Below are 24,459 nucleotides of genomic sequence, written 5' to 3' on the forward strand. Positions count from 1 at the left end.
TTTTTTACTAGACGATATGAATACGCGAACGTCTACATCCTTTGTCTAAAAGCGTATCTGTCGTAATGGTACCACTCCTTTAGACGAGGCTTGTATCGTGCCTCGTATCACGCGACGTCTACAGTCGTATAGTGCTAATAGATTATTCATTGTTCGCCATATAAGGGTACAACGATTATTGTTAATTATAGAATAGAGGTCAACTGATGGTACAACCATTAATTTTGCACAATTAAAATCGTTAAGTAGGTTCAATCTTTCTATCATCGCGGACTCGCGAAGGTGGCTGCATGCTGCTGTCCCGTGACAGTGAAAGTAGCTAGCTACATGTGTCGGCTTGTTCAGCTATAAACTGTAAGTATCCCTTGCTCATTGCCTGCAATGGTTTAAGAGCAGTTAATATAAGCAACACATTGATCTTTTATTACCTGACTGAATCGAGCACCACACAAACAATTTTTTTTGTTGCTGATAGCATAGTACAACTTCACCTGTATACATTAAAATAATAATTATGTAGCATATGTCGAATAGTACAAAATAGTTAAAGTGCATTAACTTTATGCATACTGTTTTGTCCATTATTGTTGTATTGTACTATACTTACAGGAAATGGACCAGTGTGCAGTTCCTGACAGAGAACATAGAAGAAACGAAGCACAATAACATGTGACAGAAGGATGACCCTGTGAAACTGAACTTTATTACAACTGAGACATGACCTGGATCAAATTTTACCTGTGCCAGAGCAATGATTTCTTTTCTTCAGACTGATGGACTGCCCTTACCACCACCCCAGTACTGGCTAGAATTACCGACTACTGAACAAATCACTTGAGAGTGCCACATTCATGGTAACCTTAGAGTAGGCCAGCTCGACATTTGATGTTAACAGAGGACAAGTGGATGACCAATACGATAATCTCATAAGCACATTATAGGTGGAAATGAAATTGATTTACACCTGCTTTATATGAAAAACAACACATAACACTCCAATTTTTTTTGTACATACCTAATCCGAGATTTTTCAGTAGCTACACACAAATTCCTTGAAGATGATCAACGCTGCATGTGTAGGCACAACTTTAAGTATAGTAGTCTAAAATCGTCCCTTTGTGGAACCAACATCATAGAACACATTTACCTGTAGGAAGACATTCAAGATTGCGGTCAACTGTTTATTTCTTCCGCATCATGATTGGATGCCAATGTAAACCCTTCTTTGCTAGGAAATATTTCAACTTAAATTTACGTCTATTTTTACTTAAGTAATATGTAACGTACAACAACTGATCCACGCTGGCTCATGCCAATGCACGACAGTTACGGTGTTCTGTCATCACACTGACCAGCGACTGCCCGACGTGGAGCATCTCGTTTAGTATATCCGGCGTAACTACTACGCAGCTACACAGCAACTCTTCCACTGTGTCATGGTTTCGATACCTTAGAAAGCAAATGACACATGTAGAGCTTACGTCGAGCCTCATGTTCACTGTTGGGCCAGCTTTCAAAATCTTCCGCTGCTATCTCGTGATCACGTGTGTTTACTATACAATCCGGGCGTATTCGGTGACCACATCTTCACTAGTCCACCGGGAGAACAAGCTACGTGGCGGGAATGAATCGAGGAAGGTAACTTGACTTTACTGCTATGCTTGGTGATTACCTATACATACTAACACAGGTTTGCTGATTTCACCACCATCCTTTCCGGCGTCTCGTGTAGGCTAGGTGTGCTAGTTTCGAGGCTAGTTTCAGTATTGAGGAGAGAAAGAATAAATGAGATAAGTCCATGCGGCGTAATTCTTTTTGTACAGATCAGGCTTTACAGGCTCCTTGAGCCTTCTTTACCTGTAAGACAAATACTAATACTAGTAATATATTACAATTCGTAATTCATACTGCCTGTATTTATGCCGTCTATATTTTGGTCTTTACCTATGCACAGACAACTGAAATGAGACCATGCACAAGACCTGATACTGAGCATTGGATATAGGTTTGTCACAGGTCCATTTTCTCTCAATGCAGGGACTTTTTGAATTAGTTGTTTTAATGCTGATTAAAGACAGAGTTCATATAGGTTGTATTGGAGCACTATTTTTGCTGTGTTATGAGACCTAGGTCTCTTGCAACCACAGTCAGATCATCATAGTATAAGTGGCCACAGAAAGGTGTGTGTGTGTGTGTACGTGTACGTGTACAGCCGAATAAAAAAAAGCGAACACAGTTAAGTTGTTGACCATTCACTACAGTTCTGAACCATGAAAATATTTTGCGAGCATGTCATACACTGACAAGCTGTGTGTCTGTCTGAATGCTAGCTATAAACAGTTGTACAAAGTAATGATGTACCGATAAGAGATTTTGCTGATTATCTGATTAGCCGATATTGAAAATCATATAATGGCCAATACCGATAACTGATCGAATGTTTATGTTTACCAAAATTTCACACATAATATTATTTTGTAAAATTGCCATTTTTAAACTTCATTTTTGTGTTATTCTTATGAAAACAATACCATCAGGGTCAGTAAAATTAATCAGCTAAATAATCTACTAATAATTACTGATACCGATATTGCTGAAATGTGGCCAATAAACCAATTTCCAATTATTTACCGATTAATCAGTGCATCACTAGTACAAAGTAAAATTTTGATGTTTTGAATCAGCACGCTATTTACAATTATTTCATGAATTGTTGGAAATTGACAGATTGTAGTAAAATTCTGTAAGTAATATTGATGATACTCAGTCTTGTCTTGTTATCTAGATCTAACAGAATGAGATTGGAAGTTTACTGAGTCTAGAGGGAATGTTAGTTCAAGTAAAGTGACAGAGGATGTATTCTGGGTTACATTCAACAACATCCAGCAACAATTGTATGGTTAAACAGAATAATATATAGTTGTGAGGTGTTTGTAAACTATGGCAGCCAGAACAAGAAAGGATAGATGGATAGTTGATGAGCAATTCTAATTCAGAATTTAAAGATCATTGTGGTAAGTATATCTCTGTTACAACATTTATTTTATTTTCACATGTAGCCTGAGGACAGAATGAGACCCTTTATGTGTAGAGTTGCTAGCTATTGCTATTGTTGCAAGGTGCGCATAGCTTTAGGCTAGTGTTGTTTCTATTATCTAAGGACCTAGTTATTGCAGTGGTAAGGGATGATCGATGTCAGGTGCTTGAATGAACTTTAATCCAGTAATGTTGGCCTGGCTGGTATTAGGCCTAAACACAGCTGAATAGCTATAGTAAATATATTGCGTACATAGGAATGTCACCAGTACTTTTATATAGAAGGGATTTTCTGTTACTAATGAGATCCACGCAAAGGTCTGCAACTTCTATGAAGAATTAATACTGAATGTAATTCCTTTATCATTTTAACCTAAACTATATTCACCTCTCTTCTGTTAATAAAATGAAAATTTTTATTGCCATATATAGAACTGCCATAGCACATGAAAACCTTCATGTATTTGTGCTTAATGATCTTGTTTATTAACAACTAACAATAAATTATTACGCTGACAAGCAAGTGAATTACATATCAACATTAGTCATCAGTCTTATGGTCAGCTAAATCTTCTGTAAACTATAAAGTTTACTTAAGCATCTTAATGTTTGTGAGACTACGTGTGTCTTATAATACATTTACTTCTCCACAGATCATCCCTAGTTGATTGAAGATTGAGGCAAAGTGATCGATGTACTTTGAGGTACGAACATTCTAACCATGTTTATATTGGTTTAAAGTATTTATACCACTTTTATTTTCTTCAATTGATTATAGCATACTCTGAAATTACTTACTAAGGGTAGTTGCTAGAACGGGTTTGGACCATTGCTGTCTTTGAACCTGTGAATGGCTATATATTTAGTAAGATATATTTCAAACTAGAGCTACCATAATGATGGTAACTTACATATCACCCCATTTTGGTGTAAAGTACAGGTGGTATACAAAGACCTTAGATATAATTATGCACTGGTATATAACTACATGCACATGCAGTATTACTACACTCTTTCTTTCTCCACAGATCATTCTTAGTAGGTTTTAAATGTTTCTATGAGGCGTACTTTTAGTAAGGTATGTTCTACCATGTTTTATCAGTTTAAAGTCTTTGTACCATTATACTACTGTACTTCTAAATTACTTACTAAACGTAGTTGCTAGAACGGGTTTGGACCATTGCTGTCTTTGAACCTGTGAATGGCTATATGCTTAGTAAGAAATATTCTAAATTATAGCTACCACAATGATGGTAACGTATCACCACATTTTGTTGTAAAATACAGGTGGTATACAAAGACTTTAGATATAATTATGCAAGTAGTATCAATCTGGTATATAACTACATGCACATGCAGTATTACTACACTCTTTCTTTCTCCACAGATCATCCTTAGTAGGTTTTAGATGTTTCTATGGGGCGTACTTTTAGTAAGGTATGTTCTACCATGTTTTATTAATTTAAAGTCTTTGTACCATTATATATAGTTTCTACTACTGTACTTCCAAATTACTTACTAAACGTAGTTGCTAGAACGGGTTTGGACCATTGTTGTCTTTGAACCTGTGAATGGCTATATGCTTAGTAAGAAATATTCTAAATTACAGCTACCACAATGATGGTAACGTATCACCACATTTTGTTGTAAAATACAGGTGGTATACAAAGACTTTAATATAATTATGCAAGTATAATTATGCAAGTAGTATCAATCTCGTATATAACTACATGCACATGCAGTATTACTACACTTTTTCTTTCTCCACAGATCATCCTTAGTAGGTTTTAGATGTTTCTATGGGGCGTACTTTTAATAAGGTATGTTCTACCATGTTTTATCAGTTTAAAGTTTTTGTACCAATTTCTAATACTGCAGTACTTCCAAATTACTTACTAAACGTAGTTGCTAGAACGGGTTTGGACCATTGCTGTCTTTGAACCTGTGAATGGCTATATGCTTAGTAAGAAATATTCTAAATTACAGCTACCACAATGATGGTAATTTAGCACCACATTTTGTTGTAAAATACAGGTGGTATACAAAGACTTTAGATATAATTATGCAAGTGGTATATAACTACATGCACGTGCAGTATTACTACACTCTTTCTTTCTCCACAGATCATCCTTAGTAGGTTTTAGATGTTTCTATGGGGCGTACTTTTAATAAGGTATGTTCTACCATGTTTATCAGTTTAAAGTTTTTGTACCAGTTTCTAATACTGTAGTACTTCCAAATTACTTACTAAACGTAGTTGCTAGAACGGGTTTGGACCATTGCTGTCTTTGAACCTGTGAATGGCTATATGCTTAGTAAGAAATATTCTAAATTATAGCTACCACAATGATGGTAACTTATCACCACATTTTGTTGTAAAATACAGGTGGTATACAAAGACTTTAGATATAATTATATGCAAGTAGTATCAATCTGGTATATAACTACACGCACATGCAGTATTACTATACACTTTCTTTCTCCACAGATCATCCTTAGTAGGTTTTAGATATTTCTATGCGGTGCACTTGTAATAAGGTATGTTCTACCATGTTTTTATCAGTTTAAAGTTTTTGTACGATTATATGTGACTGAATTTGACAAAACAAGGCTTCCACACACATCCACTTTTATGACTTTGAAGCACCATACCTCAATGTAGGAGTATGCCATTAGTTTCAAATTTTGACCTGTTATTTTACAATCCTATGGAAGAATTGTGTGAAAGTTTAGGTCAGTAGTCAAGTTACAGTTGGTTAAAACAGAAAATTGGATGTGTGTGGAAGTCTTGTGTTGTCAAATTCGGTCGCATATACACTTTCTAATACCGTACTTCCAAATTAATTACTAAGCGTAGTTGCTAGAACGGGATTGGACCATTGTTGTCTTTGAACCTGTGAATGGCTATAAGCGTAGTAAGAAATATTCTATAAGCTACAGCTATTAATGGCAACTTATGGGCAAATATTTTTGGCATTTATGAATAATATGTGCATTATGTTACTACATTTTTCTTTCTTTGCAGATCGAGTTGGTTGGAGATGTTTGGATGGATAAACCATATCTGTGATGTTTCTTTCCTCTTGTGTTATTTCGCCTTTTTTCTAAAGATTTTAGGCTGCTCACATGCATTCTTTCAGCCTCAGGGATGTCAGTGGAGATTTTGAGAGCTACTGAGATGCACTGAAGCATACCAGCAACTCCACAGTCACTATGCATGGTATGCAGAAGCTTAGGCTTGCATGGGTTCAAATGTGCCGGCATAACACTGAAGTAGAGTTCTATGCCGTCATAATCGGTGGGTATAATTATTAAACAATGAGCTTAATTTCTTGAAAATAGGTCGACACTCCTTAATAGAGCGTAGGGTACGTATCAGCGTTGAAACCGGTTCACATTTTGCCCGGGTCTGACCTGGATTGGATCACGTGCGAAGCAAATTAATTGGTTGGGACGATGCAGAAGTGTATAAACACGTCATAGTCAAGCGAAGATGTAACCCAGCTTCTTTTGTGAGCTACGTCCACTAATCAGATGACTGCAGCCATACGATAAGTCACGCCCATTTGTCTGTATAGGTATGGAAGAATCTACTGAGCCACGCCTACTAATCGTCGTATGAGACATGGGCTAGTTTTGCATCAGGCCAGCTTTTGCGTGAGCCACGCCCACTTTTTAGGAATTCGTTATAAAGGTGTGCTAGGTATGCTAAAACCACACCCACTTGCAGGAAACGTGTCTTGCTATCTGGAAACTTACGTGGAACCATTCCGGATATTTATATTTCTACTCTCGTACATGTGTACACGTAACGCACTAGTCGACCACTCAAAGTGTAGCCATCAATTTTAGGTCAGCGGTCAGTAACCCGGTTTCAATGCTGGTACGTATAGTCGGTCTTAAATTAGCTATTGCTGAAAACGTGTAGTTATGAACGTGAAAATTGATGTTGCTGCAGTGGGCATGTTTATGCATTGTGGACTGGCGTAGTCGGACATGATCAGCCTTTCCGAAAGGTATCCGTGCGTATAACGGATTAGAAGCCTTATTGGAGTAGCATGTGGTCATAGCAGACAATTTATGGGCAAGGGTAGATAGCCTCGTAGGGTTTCATTGTTCTAGACGCTTCAGTCTAAAGTGAATATAATGTGCTTGCAAGGATTCTCACTTAATACGTGATCGTCTCAAGCAATTATCTTGTATAGCTTGTCTTCAAGCCGTCTATAACGATTAGAGATGCGTCTCGTCTATTTAGTTTCAAGGCACCTAAAATGCTGTGTACGCCACTGGAGACCAATTTTTGGTCACATTTTGCTGTAATACAGAGCTTTCCTCTTTCAGAGGAAAAAAAATGTATTGACCAGACCTGTTAGGACCAAAATGTTTGTCCTTACTATGGAGGTGTTTTCTATTGTGTCCTTAATTCAGGGAGTTTGTTAAAAGAGGTTCCACTGTAGTAACGATAATTGCTGAAGTCAACGAGTCTGATGAGGTTAGTTCCTACAAAGTAGTAAACATTTAAGAGGAAAAAAGTTACAGCACACTCATGTCCCACACTTTTTATAATTTAATTGGAAGAGCCTTAATCACATGCTGAACTACTGATTAAAGTATTTTAAATCATTTGATCACTAAAATAATTAATGCACAAATACAACTTCACACCTGTGTGCACATGATACTAAACATGACATGCCTTCAAAAATGCATGCATGAATAAACGAGCACACAGCTACTATGTGTGTATGCAAGACTGCAACTTTTCCAAAAAAATATGTATGTGTGCATGGTTTGCCCACACCTGCACTTGCGTGGCAAAGAAGCTTTGTCAGTGCGAGCACTCTACAGACTCTGGATTAAACTTATAGGCAGGTAAGCTTTACTCTGAGGTGTATACTTTATGCCAATGTGGGTGAACACAGTTTCTGGATAATTATGGTGTAAACAGCTGTAGCAAGTATTTAAAACAACCAAAAATGGCTTCATAGGCTACAAGGAATTGTGTATCTTACATTTACACAGTGTATTGCACTGACTGCTCTATTAGAACATCTTGATTGTCTAATGAGAACTTAGTGGAGTAGCTACTGTAGGAAACTCCAGTAGCTATCACCCTTCTAGTATAAAAGGGACATTAAAAATGAAGAGCAAAGATTAGACTTGGTAGAGAAAATTTTTAGCACTTTTTCATGGATGTGCCCTTTACAGCACATGGACTAGTAGTAGATACACATGCAGAAGAAACTACAGTGGAACCTCTCTTAACGGTCACTAGTTGGGTGGTAACCTCAGCTTAACAGCCATGTGACTATGGTCCATTGTTCCTAACTGATTCCCAATCAGTTTGTACAGAAATAGTTTGCATTAAGCGGTCATCTCTATAATACACATAACAGTCAGCTCTTGGAGTCCCAAACAGAATTTCCTTATACAAAAATCCTCTCACAAAGCAGCCAGCAACAGCCATGATAGTGAGCAAACTAGTTAGTTGTACTACTGTAATGTTTTTATACTCACGGTTGTGTTCTGCTTATAGCTACTCAATGGCTTTGTCTCTTCATGTTATTCTAATTGTGATCAGATTTGCGAAAAGGTACCTTTTCCACACATTTGACATACCAGCAAACTAAATGATGTAACATTTAACTCCTCATACCGAATAACTTGCTTTTAGTATCAAAATGTAGCCAAATACTGTAGTTACATTCACTGAAAATTTCAAGCAATTATATGCCATGATAAAAAATTATGAAGCTTTAAAGTCCAAAAAAATGGGTCACATTTTGTGTGTGAAAAAGGTACCTTTTCGCAAATCCGGTCACAATTAAAGCTCACATCACGATATGCTGATTTCCCGAATTTACAATTGTATAGTTACCAGGTAACTTTCCAGTCTAAAACAAAGGTTAAACCACAATTTTCCTTCACTGGCTTTGTAGCAAGGCTGCCTAGTGATAATGTCTCCATATGGTGGCTTCTGGCTCTTGTTGCTCATCCATTCCGCTTTGTTTATGCCTGTAATGGGTTGAAGTGTATTCATGTGGGAGGACAACAAAGGCCATGGTACCTTGGTTTGTGGCCTATGCAGGGGCGTAGCTAGACATTTAGTGACAGTAGGGCCTAGGTGGGGCACACCTTCGCATCAAGTCCTCCCATGCACTATAAATACATGACATACGAGTCCATCTCACTGTGGACTCTTACACATTTATATAGAAATCTTATTAAAGTGCATGGTTGTACCTAGCTAGCTAAATATACTGCTACACTACTCTTTCTGCAGCTAATTGACCCTACAACCTACGATCAGCATGCAATTTTACCTAATTTCTTCTTCCACAGCTCTCACGGATTAACTCTTGATCCAAATTTTAATCGGCTAGCAACATGTCACACATCAGCACTGCAGTGTTGAAGATCCGCTAAACCACAGCGGGTATTAAAAGGAAAGCATAGTAGCATGTGCCTCGTCATCTTGACAATCTCCTTAGTATCATAGGTCTAATCTCCAATCACTATAAGCTCATTATTCACAACCTTTTTGCAGTGAGCATTAAAAGGAATACTTCATTTATTAAACCTCTTGCACATCTTCTATCAAGAACACCTCACTCAACACCTGTCATAAAGTAGTATGTTATCACCTTGACTTGATATAGTCACGATGCGTACAGCCTCATTTTACTGACACCTTCCCTCCAACTCACACATTTTAACTCGCGATCACGTGATGGTGGGCATTAAATAGAATTTTAATTTTCTTTGTCTGCTGATGTTAGTAATAGTGAAATAACAAGAAATTGTATCTGCAACGATGATTTTCATATAAAAATCTGCATGGTAGCGTTGTGAAAAATTGTCGCGCGTCGAATCACGTGACTTGCAGCATTTACTGACGGTGGAGCCTGGAAAGCTGACGGTGGGGCACAGGCCCCAGTGTAGCTACACCACTGGGCCTATGGCTGCTTGATAGAGGATATTGGGAGGTAGGCAGCCACCTGTCCATAAAGGCCAAATATTTCTGGCCCGAAGGTGACCGCTATAGACAGGTTCCACAGTATATCTATTACTTAAGGTGCAATGCCTTGCTTTATAGAAGACGACTGTTTATGTCTTGAAGTTGGTACACTTCTAGATACAAATACATCAACATTGACAATACAAGCGTATCTACTTAATTGTTTAGTAGAACCCTTTACGTATAAGTTAAAGCATAGCCGCCAGTGCTATATGAAAAATAAAGGACGAGGCGCGCGGCCAAGTACTTTATTTTTCATATAGCACGAGCAAGGCTATGCTTTAAATGATTTATGGAACTTTCCACTCGTGTAGCTTCACCATACACTAGTACTCGTAATTAACACGCATTGCACGAACTATTAGCAGCCTGAACACACACAAACCAGTTTAACAAAGTAACTCACGCATAGTTCACCATAGTTTGGCATGGTAGACGTTCATTGCGTCTTTGGCAGGTTTTGCTCGCAACCCACGATCGATTCTATTGTGAGTCACATGGTGAAGTATTTCCGTGATATCTCCAGGACTTGTCCGTTTACATTAACAAACGTAACAGCAACGTTGCCTTCTCCCACCCATCATCGAAGCATTTAGGTATGTCTATAAAAGCAATCCAGTGGTAGAACTCGTATTGGCTGGGGTGATTGATCACTCAGCGTAGTGAGGCTATCGGCCTTCACTGGCTTGGGTGATTGGTCGTACTGGCGCAAGCCCCGTAGGCTATTAGCCTACAATAAGGCACGTGGGCAACTGTGCTTTATTGCCCACAGCACAGCTTAAATCACGATAATTATGGGCAAAGCGGTATCCCGTCTTTATGCATGGAGATGGGACAGTTATGAACTCATACCCATATATGGACAATTATGAGGTTTCGTTAAAGCACTACCATTAACTCAACCTCGTATATGGACAATTACGAGTTTCGTTAAAGTGTCACGATTCTACGAGTGTTGTATTAAAGAATGTCTACCGAGCAGAGTGACAGGAAACGGCAAAAGAGAGCTTGGGTATATTGCGAACATTGCAATTGAACAGTTTCTATCTCGACTTGGCACCGCCACAAGAGATTCCGACTTATGCCAGACGAAGAGACATTAATCAGCAGCAGCAGTAGCTCGAGCAATGAAGAACTTCTTGTTGAAGCTCACCATATAGACTTGGAGGAAAGTGATTGTAAAGAGGAAGACACATACAGCGAGGTAAGAGGCGCTTATAACTTGAATGTCTACTAGCACCTGCCCAAGTAAAGGGATGGGTAAAAGGACTGGATAAAGAGATTGAGGACACGAGTTAATGGGAGAGTAACTCCAAGTGACGTTGGTACATATTAGAAGTGCAATTTAAAGCTAGATTCGGCAAATCTATTAGAACGTCTAAATTAATTATTCCGGGTTTTCTTAAGCACCTATCAACATTAAGCCCCACTACCTTCCCGGGATTACTAGGGGATTGGTGGAGGATTTTGGCCCAATTTGATCAGAAACTTTGCCCCACTAGTATTTGATTGCTTTAGACATTTGTTTAGCTTGAAAGCTATAAGATTTAGTTAATCCATTTCCTGAAGAATATTTTAGCCATACTACATGGAGATTTGAACATTGGTTGTTCCCCAGTTGGTGGAGAACAAAATTTTTCGACAAGTCAAATCCCCACCATTTACACCACTACACCCGGTGGGGGAGGTAACATTGATAATATATAATATAAAATAGCATAATTATATAATAAAGAATAGTGGCATGTGGCTTTACCACTGCATGTACTTTTACCACTGAATGTACTTTGCAGACAGAAGTAACCCATCTGACAGAGGCAGAGTATGACAGTACAAGTAGCCAAAGCAACACTGATTCTGAGGTACACGAAGGGATAGACAATAGTGATTATGAGGTAAAGTTGATCAGCTACACATTAGGCCAGGCAAACTTGATTACTTGTTTCTCATCACCGCCCGCATCGCTTTTTACCCTACTGCCTCAAATTACACTATTCATAATATCAATCACGTGCACATGTATTTTAATGCTAAGAAGGCTAGCCATCACTTAGCTGGACAGGAATTATCTCTTGCACTCAAATAAAAGGGTGAAAGATAAATACCAATGTTGAGAAGACTTTGGACAACCTTCACAATAACATTTACCAGTGTTTTAGAGCATTTTTGTCAATAATGGACAATGAAAAACTACCTCTCACCCGCAATCCCAAATTTTGTGAATAAGAAACAAACTATAGTAATCAAGTTTGCCTGCATGGCATTATAAGTAATAATTTCATTTGGGTTCACACAATTATTGCTTATAGGAAGACAATGCTAATGAAATTATATCAGATGAAGAGGAAGAAGGATACCAAAATCACCCAAAATGCTTATCGTGGAAGCTGAGAGCAATGTTGGTCTTTATTATGATTTGGCAGTTTAAATTTACAATTCCAGATGTGGCAGTTCTGGTCATTTTGCTGTTCATTTTTAAACTTTTTGATCTACTGTCTGGCAGTTCTGGGGACGGACTATCTGCAAGTGAATTGCCTAAAACTCTTCAGGGTGTATACAAGCTACAGGGTATCAATAACATTGCCTTTACGCAATATACTGTTTGCCCAAAATGCAATGCAGTATTTGATTATGATGCTGGATATACGATTGAAAGTGGTAAAAAGATCCCAAAGAGATGTCCAATGGTTCAGTATCCAAACCATCCACAATCATCAAGCCGAGAGCCTTGTGGGGCTTATCTGATGAGAGCTGCTAAAACTAGAACAGAAAAATTTACTGTTAAGCCACACAAGGTTTATGCCTATCAATCACTTAAGCAAGCAATTTCAAATTTACTGAACAGAGAAGGTATCCTAGATTACTTTGATGAATGTTACAAAATAAATGACTCACTTTCTGAGGGAGTTTTATGTGATATATACGATGGTCGAGTGTGGAAGGATTTTCAGGCAACAGATAAATCAAACTTGTTAGGATCGCGTTTCAATATTGCTTTCACAATAAACACTGATTGGTTCCAACCATTTTCTAAAACACGTAAGAATTAATTGTTAGTGTATAAGTTTCCATTTCTCTATCTAAACCATAACCTCAAGCTACCTGTATATAACTTTCTTTTGTCTTTCTACCAGTATGTGCAATTCGTCTATTATTGTTTGTATGATGTGCATGCATCTATTGTGCAATGTGTATGATAACTACTATCGATTCTCCCACATAGAATATTCGGTTGGAGTGATTTATATGGTGGTAAACAATCTTCCGCGGAAAATTAGATATAAAAGAGAAAATATCATCATAGTCGGAATAATACCTGGCCCAAAAGAACCGAAGTTAACCATAAACTCTTTTCTAAAGCCATTGGTTGATGAGCTTAAGGAGTTTTGGACAGGGGTGTTTGTTACTTGCAATAAGCATCCTCTTAAATCTTTGTTTATTAGAGCAGCAGTTATTTGTTGTGCATCAGATATACCAGCTACTAGAAAACTTTGTGGGTTTGTGGGCTATTCAGCTAAACTTGGATGCTCTAAATGCTTTTTCTGAATTTTCATCCATTACTGTGGCAGGCAAAAAAAAGGAGAGACTACTCAAGATATGACAAAGAAACCTGGCCAGCTCGAGACTTAAAAATACACAAGGAGAAAAGTGAAGATTATAAGAATGCCAGAACGGAGTCAGACCAAACTTCTATAGCTAAAACCTTTGGTATGAGATATTCCTGTCTAAATGAACTGCCCTACTTTAACCCAATTCGCTTTTCTGTGGTTGATCCAATGCACAACTTGTATCTGGGAATAGCAAAGCATGTTATGAATGTTTGGAAAAGCAGAGGAGTACTCACCAACAGTGATTTTGATGTAATGGAAGAGACCGTATCAAACATTGTTACTCCCAACTATGTGGGAAGAATGCCACTTAAAATTGGGTCTTCATTTGCTGGTTTCTCTGCAGACCAATGGAAAAACTGGGTGACAATATTTTCTCCAATTGCTTTAAAAGATGTACTGCCTGCCAATGATTTGAAGTGTTGGCTGCTATTTGTCAGGGCCTGTTCTTTACTTGGAAGAAGGACGATTACTGTTGATGTCATAAGCCAAGCTGATAATTTTTTAACTGAGTTTTGCAATCAATTTCTAATTTTGTATGGACCTACTGGTTGCACACCAAATTTACATTTAAGCTTGCATCTTAAAGAATGCTTATTGGATTATGGACCTGTTCATGGATTTTGGTGCTATTCATTTGAACGATGCAATGGCTGTTTAAGCAAATTTCACACCAATAACAAGGACATGATCGAAGTACAACTGATGAGGAAGTTTTTATGTCAACAAAATGCCTCATTTTTGGATATTCCAGATGAAGCCAACAGTCTTTTTCAGCTTTTACGTACCAAAGAAACTGGATCTCTTAAAGAAACTTTTAAGGACTTGTCTGCCATTCCGAATTTGCAGTCTCTAGCAAATAGTGATATATACAACCCCACCAGTTCTGACTATTCATTCAATCCAATGCAAGCACACATCAAGTTGCTACCCCCTGTTCTTGAAGGAGTTTTTAACTCAACTCAAATGGAAAGGATTCAACGTGTTTACAAATTTTTGTACTCTCACACCAACTTTTTGTATTTCTCTCGGTTTTATGAGTATTCTAAATCATGCCTGATGGCCGAAGAAATCTTTACTACACATGATTGTGCTCAACGTACATCTGTTGTGACAGCTATTTGGCCAACTGAAAGCCTGATGAACGAAGCTTCTAGAAGTAGAAGTAAAGAGGTTGGATCTATTAGAAAGCTCATCAAGCATAAGGTGAAAATAGGAACAGAGACATCTATCGAAGAGAAGTACCATGTGTTTTACATTATTGATTGGTACGTAAAACATACCAGAGAGGATTGGTACGGGTATTCAGCTATTGTTTGCAGTACTTTCACCTTTTCAGAAAGCGATTGCTCATTTATGCCATTGCAACGTGTACTAGGTCAATGTGTATTTGGAAAAATCAGAGTTACCATTCCACCAAGTGCTGCAGAAGAGTTATTTGTTGTTATTCCCATTACATTAAAATATTAACTATATGTTTGCAATTATGTATTAATAATGTGTACACCATGAGAGAATTATATTGCTGAGGGACGTTTAGTAAGAGCCATTTTTAAAATCTTTCCATTACGGCTTCCTTCTTCTAATACTTGATTTCTCCAAAAATAACGAACTTTCTGGTTCTGACGCAAATGTTCAGCCTCAATTTCAGAGTTTTTTGTTTCTAGTTCTTTGATCATCACTTTAGACTCATATAATCTGTCACGATAGTAGCAAGCCACTTCTTTGGCTTGCTCCCTACTAGCTTCAAGCTCATACATTTTAGCTTTGATAGATATTCTATCAGCCACATCTATGTAATGTAGAATCTGTATTTCTGCAACCTCACTGCAAGGTGGAAAACGAGGCTGTGTGTCTACATAGTCACCAAAACGCTGTTCAAGGTTATAAGCTTTCCGTTTGACTTTATGTGCTATTTCCTGTTCTTTCCTGATAATGCCATCCCAGCGGTGGTCTGACTCTGTTGGATCAGGTTCCAAATAATGACACTGATGGCCTTCCTGATCACAGAAACCATCACGACCACAAAAGGCTCTCCTTTTGGTGTCCTTTTCTTTTCTCTTTGGCGTTTCCTCTTTTTCCTTAGCATTTCAATAGATTTTGGTGTTCTTCCCTAAAGGAACAAATATATATATATTTAAACCTTCTACACAAAAGACACACCTACAAAACCCAAAAACAGGTCGCCAGTGTGTGGACACAATACACAATTGACACACCTACAAGACCCGAAAACAGGTTGCCAGTGTGTGGACACACTACACAATTGACATACCTACAAGACCCGAATAGTGTGTGGACACACTACACAATTGACACACCTACAAGACCCGGATACAGGTCGCCAGTGTGTGGACACACTACACAATTGACATACCTACAAGACCCGAATAGTGTGTGGACACACTACACAATTGACACACCTACAAGACCCGGATACAGGTCGCCAGTGTGTGGACACACTACACAATTGACACACCTACAAGACCCGGATACAGGTCGCCAGTGTGTGGACACACTACACAATTAACACACCTACAAGACCCGAAAACAGGTCGCCAGTGTGTGGACACACTACACAATTGACACACCTACAAGACCCGGATACAGGTCGCCAGTGTGTGTACACACTACACAATTGACACACCTACAAGACCCGAATACAGGTCGCCAGTGTGTGGACACACTACACAATTGACACACCTACAAGACCCAAATACAGGTCGCCAGTGTGTGGACACACTACACAATTGACACACCTACAAGACCCGAAAACAGGTCGCCAGTGTGTGGACACACTACACAATTGACACACCCTCAAGACCCGAATACAGGTTGCCAGTGTGTGGACACACTACACAATTGACACACCTACAAGACTCGAATACAGGTCGCCAATGTGTGGACACACTACACAATTGACACACCTACAAGACCCGGATACAGGTCGCCAGTGTGTGGACACACTACACAATTGACACACCTACAAGACCCGAATACAGGTCGCCAGTGTGTGGACACACTACACAATTGACACACCTACAAGACCCGAAAACAGGTCGCCAGTGTGTGGACACACTACACAATTGACACACCTACAAGACCCGGATACAGGTCGTCAGTGTGTGGACACACTACACAATTGACACACCTACAAGACCCGGATACAGGTCGCCAGTGTGTGGACACACTACACAATTGACACACCTACAAGACCCGAATACAGGTCGCCAGTGTGTGGACACACTACACAATTGACACACCTACAAGACCCGAAAACAGGTCGCCAGTGTGTGGACACACTACACAATTGACACACCTACAAGACCCGAAAACAGGTCGCCAGTGTGTGGACACACTACACAATTGACACACCTACAAGACCCGAAAACAGGTCGCCAGTGTGTGGACACACTACACAATTGACACACCTACAAGACCCGAAAACAGGTCGCCAGTGTGTGGACACACTACACAATTGACACACCTACAAGACCCGAAAACAGGTTGCCAGTGTGTGGACACACTACACAATTGACACACCTACAAGACCTGAAAACAGGTCACAGGTGTGTGGGCACACTACGCAATTGACACCCCCCGTGTGTCCTACGTAATTGTTAATTGTCCGCATGTGTATTAAGGTTAAAATGGTCTTTAATTGGAGTGAAGTGTCATTGCCTCGTGTCAACAAACATAAAAAACCTTTTTAGTCAATTGTATCCCCGAGTCCGTCTGAATACCATCTTGATCCTCGTCGACTTCTTCGCTCCTTGTCTCGTCTGAATTAGTCTGCAACAAACAATTAGCTAACATAGACGAAGGTTTGCAGATTAAATGCGCACTTGAAGGTTCATTTCCATTTTACACATAGCGTTACGAGAATCCGCGCTACGATGAATCACTGCATCTCACGTCTCACACATACGGCACTAATTAGAACAATTCTATAACGTGTAGCTCACCTGAGTGATGCAGCTGGTGGACACGAGGCAGGTGGTGAGGCTCGACCATGGCGTTTCCGAATGGATTTTACAGGAGTCAACCAGTGACCGAGTTACAAAATATAGGTGGTGTATCGGTCGAAGAGAAGTTCGAGCAGCTATTTTCTATGATTGGAAGGCAGCAAGATGTAATAGCGGATTTTTCCCGTGAAAATAAAGATTTACGAACGTCACTTTCTGAAATGCAATGTAACGTTGATTCACTTGGATCGGACTTGTCATCTTTTAAAGACTCTGTGACGTCTAATGCACCAACACAATTGAAGAAAGCTAGTACAAGATTAGACAGTTAATTAACGGTATGTTTGCTTAATCTCTTTGTCTCGTACCTTGTATGGGTAAGTGTGTTTGTATTGGTCTTGCATGGCCTGACTAGTCTCGTGCCCAGACAGTAAGTAGACAGTAATGTTTATAGCAAGTGTATATGTTAATGGGTGGTATACGGAGAATAAAACCATGCCAAGATACTAATGTAACACTCAACACATTATATCTTTATGATTATTGTGTCCATTTGCAAATCTAGACTACTATACTTGAGTATTAATAGCTGTATATGTGTACGTTAAATTGACTGTTACGTAATGATATTTTACCTATTAGATGGCTGTGAGGGATCTTCATACGGAATTAGAAAACCAGTTTGATGGAAGTAAGGGGTAAGGGCCGGAAGCATGTTCTTTGGTATATTTAATAATAATGTACTTATGTAGCTATGGAAACAGCTACAACAAGTCTGTCAAGATGGTATTGATAGATGAACTTAAAGAGAAATTTAAAGATATGGAGGAAATAAAGAGTACGTTGTATTACTTGCTAGTTAGATACTATACCACCCCCTCCACCAACCCGAGATTAGCAGCTATGCATACGAAAAAGAGCACATGTCTAAAATGGGGAATGGAATGGAAAACGGATCTGCTAACATGTGACCGGATTTGCGAAAAGGGGTCTTCCACACACATGCAATATACCAACTTTGACAATTCATTACTTCAGTTTGGGAAAAGTTATTGCCGTGAAATTTGTTCAGTAGTGTGCAACAACATAGGTTAATGGATGGTGAAAATTGCAAGTTTATATCTTTCTTGAACACAAAGTTATGATCTTCCAAGTTCATAGAATTGGATGTGTGTGGAAGACCCATTTTCGCAAATCCGATCACATATAAGTTTTTAACATGGATTTTTAAGTGTAGTTTACCTCAATTACAATATTAGGCCTTACACAAGTCAGTGAACATAGTTACAAAGCTTTCTCTTTCTTGAGCTTATATCAAGTCCTTAGCTTAAAAGTAATGCAAGTGTCTGAAGTGTAGTGGCTAATAGCCTACAACCTAGGTACTATGTAACAAACAGCAAACCAGAATTGGTAACGTAGCAGCCATCCTTTGGCCAGCTGTGATGAACTACAAGGCACATTGTAGTTGCCATGACAACTTACCTTAGATCCTGCCACATTGCTTATCACCACTTGTTCAGCTTCAGAAATAGCTGCAAAACTTGTATACTAGTGACTTGAACAGTCTCCAAGTTTGTGATTTAGCTGGGTTGCAGCCATGCGCCAGTAATTTAACACAAAATTTTAATCGGTTTTAAGCGCAAGGCTTAATATTGACTTGAACAAGCATTGCAATCACATTCAGAGACTTAGGTAAGGCCTCGCTGTGCTAAGTACAGTTGTCGAGTTGGTATATGCAGTAAATCATACTGCAAAATCTGTACTAAAAACTTCTTTGAGCCAGTCCATTTATAGATCCATTTTCTAGTCCATTCCATGTTTAGGTTCTATTGCACAACTGCAGGGCCAGCTGTTGTAGCCACTAGCTGCTTGGAAGTGCCTGCAATTGGTCACATTTAAGAAGTTGTCATTAATGTATACCTATCAACAGCCACCGTAGACAGGGTGGATTCCTTCGCAGTATAAGACCTGCCATTGTACCACTCATTTCTTTCCTGTCTGACCTTCTAAGACAAAAAAGCAATTTGGCTATGCGAGACTATATCACGAGGGTGTTTTTCAGGCATTGCGAATCTCCTAGGTCTTCATTCTTTAGCTAGCTATAGGGTAACGTATCATATATCATTTTGTTCCAGATGGATAAAGCATTATAGGTCTGAAGTAAAAAGCAATGCCATATGCATGCATGTGTAATCATCTATCTGTTTTCAGGTAAAGTACAAGCCGTAATTTTATATTTAGGCTTTAAATTACTTTATAAAACGCTGGTGAATTTTGCCAATGAGTTATTTTGATAAAATTATAAACATTTGTGATTGCATGAGTGAAATTACTCAGCGAACAAGACACTTCAATGTTTTTTTTATTATTATCGTACCTATAGCATGAATAAGTGTTATGTGATATGATATACATAGGGGCAGTGTACCGTTACTATGATTCTCGTCGGAGAATATTTAATGATTCTCATCCAGAAAGAATCAAGATTAAGGAACACAATGACAGAAAAACTAAGCTACGTGCAAGGCAGAAACAGGTACATATTCATCTTCATGGTCTTCCTTTCATTTATAATACGATATAGCTTTATAGCCGTCGAATGAAGTTCTGTACAGATAAGGAATTGAGGCGTTGGCACCAAATATCAGAACAGTACATGACTGAAGAGTCAGATGATGAAGAGGGGGCGTTCTCCACACACAGGCCACGTTGGAGATCCAATAGTAATGGAATCTATGTTTTTGTATTTGTTCACCTTGTATATAATTGTCACGGATAAGGAAAATTTTAAAGGATCACCTATCTTTCATATGGATTGCTAGCAACACTTTTTAAAAATATATTTTTGGTTTATTGCACTTTAAAGTTAAAAAAGTGATGTAATGAGCTCTAAATAGAGTCAATGCACACAAAATGAACCAAAGCATAAAAATTCTTTGCTGTGTTTTGTAACATTATGTGTTGGCCTTACTTTTTTAAACATTCATATTGGTCTTGTACAGGTTGCAGAATGTCAATGACTTCATCTAATAGGACTTTTAGTACATACTTTGTTACACGCCTTCTTACATATCTACCTGTGCAAACATTGTTTCTTTTGTATTATATAATTGTATTTTTAGAGTTGAACAAGTTGATCAAGAAGCTTGATAACAGAGACAAACGAAATGTTTTTAAGAAGGAACGTGTAGAATCCACGTGGTCTAAGAGTACCCCTCCACCCAACGCTCCTTTCTGGGCTGTATCATCTTGCTATGACCAGGTTAGCATATGAAGTGACACTCAAGTAGACATTAATATTGCTTTGTTAATCATGATCTGCTGAGCAAATCCTACTGCCTATGTTGCACTTTATTTCTGAGCTATTCAAAAGGAGACACTAACGAGCTGTTCAAATTTTTGCCAAATAGTTTTGGAGTTAGAAATATAGATAACTGTCGACAGCAAGAACAAAGCTATCTATTCTTACAGTGTCTATCTATGTACATGGAAAAGTTTTGGTAGTCAGCTCATAGCTATCACAATGAATTGAAGTATTTTTGTGTGGACTATATTCGTCTGGTTAAACTTAGAAATGTAATATTATACCGCCATAAACAAACGCTCAAGCTTCACATTTGCTTCAGCACAGAACTAAAGATATTCTAACCATTAACAGGCAAATTAGTTGTTCGCTTAGTAATCTCAAGCCTTGTTTCATTGTTTACTGAAACAATTAAAATTATTTTGTGATAGGTGCTTTTTACCCGATGCATTTATAGGGGTTTAACTCAATAACAAACTGGTCAGGTACAGTAATTTCTCAGCGAATCACAATGAGCAGTTATACCTCAACCGTGAGTGATTTGTTGATAGTCTATTATCATCTTAATAGGGATCTTCCATTGTTTTGCAAAACCTCTAATAGAACACACACCTAAAAACTGCCTGAAAATCATCCTTCAGCCTAAAACCATTCTCTAGTGGTTCTTTGCATGGAATCTGGGTCCCCTAATGAGTATCGAGTAAAAAGGAAGCAGTAAACACTAGGGGTGCACCTGATATGGTGATGTCGGTAATCAGCAAAAATAGCATTTTTTTGATATTTCAGTTAAGTACTGTAATTGTAGCATGTAGATACAAGTTGATCATGTGGCACAGTTAGTAGTATACAGCAAAAATTTGTAATCTTGCCGTTTTCGTTTGCACGTGTGCATATTTAAATGGCCTGGAAATGGCTTCAGGCAGTGCTTCAGACAAGCTTGTCACTAACAACAACGTCTGTACAATGTGTACATAGTTTTCTGACCTGCTACCCGTACATGTTGGAGCACACATTACAGTTGTCAGGTGCCTTTCTACTATAGCCAGGTTTGAGCAATGTACACACAAAAACGAAAAAGCAAGATTACAAAAATCTGATGCAGTAAAGTTGCTAATGCAAACAATGATAATGAGGCTCAGGATTTGGTGCTCGATAAAGGAGTATTTTTTTTCTTTATTACACCTTTTTATCATCACCTTTTTTCAGTTCTTTATCTCAAAAATCTATATGCAGTTTAATGAATTGTCGTTTATGTATTTCAGGATACTCTTTCAGATAATTTGCCTGATCAGGAGGAGCTGCCTGGCCAAGATGATTCAATTGATCACAGTGATTTGACTGGCCATGGTGATTCGACTGCACATGGGCATGGTGATCTTACTGAACACAATGGTTCAATTGAACGCGATAATTTGACTGGCCACAGTGATTTGACTGTCGATGAGGATTTGACTGGCCACAATGATTTGAGTGGCAACGTTGATTTGACCGTCCTCAATGATTTGACTAGTAATGATACTTTGACTGGTCGCAGTGATTTGTCCAGCCTAGACGATTCGCCAAGCCACGATGATAGTGATGATAGTGAAAATTTTTCTAGTGATGATGGTGAAGATGTAAGCTAGATTGTGTACTTCATACATAGACTTCTGGCTTATGGTACACTACACAAGTGCAGTGTCACTGTGTGATTTCGTGATTATAGAAGGCTTCCTAATAAAAGGACAGGGCAGTTGTTGTACTAATCCGTTTATGGATAAAGGCTCATTAATGAAAACACCCCAATTTGTGACCAGGCCTGTAAAAACAGGGCACGTAGGCACAAACTACACCCTGTCACATTAAAAGCCACATCTCAGTACTGGAACATAATATTTACATTCTGTAACTTGCATAATAATGCATGCCAATGAAATTCTTTAAAAGGGTAAGAAATTACTTTAGCATGTTGGTATGAAAAGTTATGAGTCAATGAATTTTGAAAAAGTGAGCAAAAATCATGTGCCCACATGCCGTGTTTTCGCAGGCCCGGTCACATGTAGTGAAATCAGATTGCATGTGCAATTAAACCATATTGTATGTCTGTTCAATGTGTTTAGAGTGAAGCACCTATGAGACATGGTCAAACGAACAGAAGCGGCATCAGCAAAACAGTAAGTATGACTTTCCTCAGAAGTTAGTTGTTTGATGAAATTGTGTGTTTAGAGTGAAACGCCTACGAGACATGGTCAAACGAACAAAAGCGGCATCAGCAAAACAGTAAGTATATGACTTTCCTCAGAAGTTAGTTTATTTATGAAATTGTGTGTTTAGAGTGAAACACCTATGAGACATGGTCAAACGAACAGAAATGGGAGCAGCAAAACAGTAAGTATGACTTTCCTCAGAAGTTAGTTTATTTATGAAATTGTGTGTTTAGAGTGAAACACCTATGAGACATGATCAAACAAACAGAAATGGCAGCAGCAAAACAGTAAGTATGACTTTCCTCAGGAATTAGTTGATTTATGAAACTGTGTGTTTAGAGTGAAACACCTACGAGACATGGTCAAACGAACAGAAGCGGCAGCAGCAAAACAGTAAGTATGACTTTCCTCAGAAGTTACTTGATTTATGAAATTGTGTGTTTAGAGTGAAACACCTATGAGACATGGTCAAACGAACAGAAGTGGCAGCAGCAAAACAGTAAGTATGATTTTCCTCAGGAATTAGTTGATTTATGAAATTGTGTATTTAGAGTGAAACGCCTACGAGACATGGTCAAACGAACAAAAGTGGCAGCAGCAAAACAGTAAGTATGACTTTCCTGAGAAATTAGATGATTTATGAAATTGTGTGTTTAGGGTGAAGTGCCTACACAACCTAAAGGTAAAAAAAGAGATGCCAGTAGTGAAATGGTCAGTATAACATTCTTAAAGGATAATTTGATTGATAAGAATGTTGGTTAGAATAAAATGGCTTGTGTATATAGCAACCGAAAAAGAAGTGCCAACATCAAAATGGTAAGATTGATATTATCAGTGATAAGTCAACAAATATGCCTTGTGTTTAGACTGAATCAGCTGATCTTCATGGTAGCAACGAAGCGATGAACGCAAAGATAGTGGTATGTTCAAAGTTTTCATATGCAACAGTTCGTTTATATCTGTACACACTTTAGAATCAACGAATTGGAAAGCTAAGTGTTTTCGATTTTGTCATGGAGAGTGAAGATGATGGGAGTGACAGTAGCGATCTTGAGGACTAGTACTAGTGTTGTAAATATGCCATTGAGGACTAGTTCTAGTATTGTAAATATGCCATTACACAAAAATATTAATCCATGCGCGAAATTAACGTATTGTAATCGCAAATATAATAATTATGGGATCACGTGCATGAATCAGGGATAGCCACGACGATGATTTTCTACTAGCGTATCGAGGTTAAGACGGTAGATGGTGGTTACAAAGATGGGAAAGCTACAACTCCACGTCTTGGGAGGTGGTTCCACCACGGGTAGGTACTATAACCTCGCCGTGAAGTAAC

The 24,459-nt window shown here is 38.4% G+C and overlaps 1 protein-coding gene and 2 long non-coding RNA genes across 5 annotated transcripts; 2 read left to right on the forward strand and 1 right to left on the reverse strand.

The window, feature by feature from the left end:
- Positions 1-107: 107 nt before the first annotated feature.
- On the reverse strand, positions 108-1,013 carry LOC136245739 (uncharacterized). Its single transcript, XR_010696098.1, has 4 exons — positions 739-1,013; positions 608-686; positions 429-491; positions 108-376 (listed from the first exon to the last, which is right to left on the reverse strand). It is a non-coding gene; the product is annotated as an uncharacterized lncRNA (long non-coding RNA).
- Positions 1,014-1,062: 49 nt separating this feature from the next.
- On the forward strand, positions 1,063-4,715 carry LOC136245740 (uncharacterized). Of its 3 annotated transcripts, none has more exons than XR_010696100.1 (4): positions 1,063-1,638; positions 1,691-2,894; positions 2,948-3,014; positions 3,690-4,715. It is a non-coding gene; the product is annotated as an uncharacterized lncRNA (long non-coding RNA). The 3 variants fall into 3 exon arrangements; XR_010696101.1 differs by having other exon boundaries at positions 1,065-1,638; positions 1,691-2,005; positions 2,786-3,014; XR_010696099.1 differs by having other exon boundaries at positions 1,691-3,014.
- A 7,117-nt stretch (positions 4,716-11,832) lies between these two features.
- Positions 11,833-24,250, forward strand: LOC136245760 (dentin sialophosphoprotein-like). The gene is made up of 19 exons (XM_066037238.1): positions 11,833-11,949; positions 12,364-13,093; positions 18,270-18,325; positions 18,380-18,465; positions 20,045-20,163; positions 20,212-20,350; positions 20,750-20,889; positions 22,194-22,547; positions 23,031-23,084; positions 23,137-23,190; positions 23,245-23,298; positions 23,351-23,404; positions 23,457-23,510; positions 23,563-23,616; positions 23,669-23,722; positions 23,775-23,828; positions 23,880-23,933; positions 23,984-24,037; positions 24,092-24,250. The coding sequence occupies exons 3-19, from the start codon at positions 18,270-18,272 to the stop codon at positions 24,176-24,178; spliced, it is 1,521 nt and encodes a 506-aa protein (XP_065893310.1). The 5' UTR covers positions 11,833-11,949; positions 12,364-13,093; the 3' UTR covers positions 24,179-24,250.
- Positions 24,251-24,459: the final 209 nt, after the last annotated feature.

This window comes from Dysidea avara, chromosome 15 (genome assembly GCF_963678975.1).
Source record: "Dysidea avara chromosome 15, odDysAvar1.4, whole genome shotgun sequence".
NCBI lineage: Eukaryota > Metazoa > Porifera > Demospongiae > Dictyoceratida > Dysideidae > Dysidea > Dysidea avara.

Excerpts from the sequence above, each read along its gene's own strand:
- LOC136245760 (XM_066037238.1), top strand. The coding sequence starts at position 18,270 with ATGGCTGTGAGGGATCTTCATACGGAATTAGAAAACCAGTTTGATGGA. Across the intron at positions 18,326-18,379 it reads CAGTTTGATGGAAGTAAGGG|CTATGGAAACAGCTACAACA; the intron begins GTAAGGGCCGGA and ends GTACTTATGTAG. Across the intron at positions 23,723-23,774 it reads AAAGTGGCAGCAGCAAAACA|GGTGAAGTGCCTACACAACC; the intron begins GTAAGTATGACT and ends TTGTGTGTTTAG.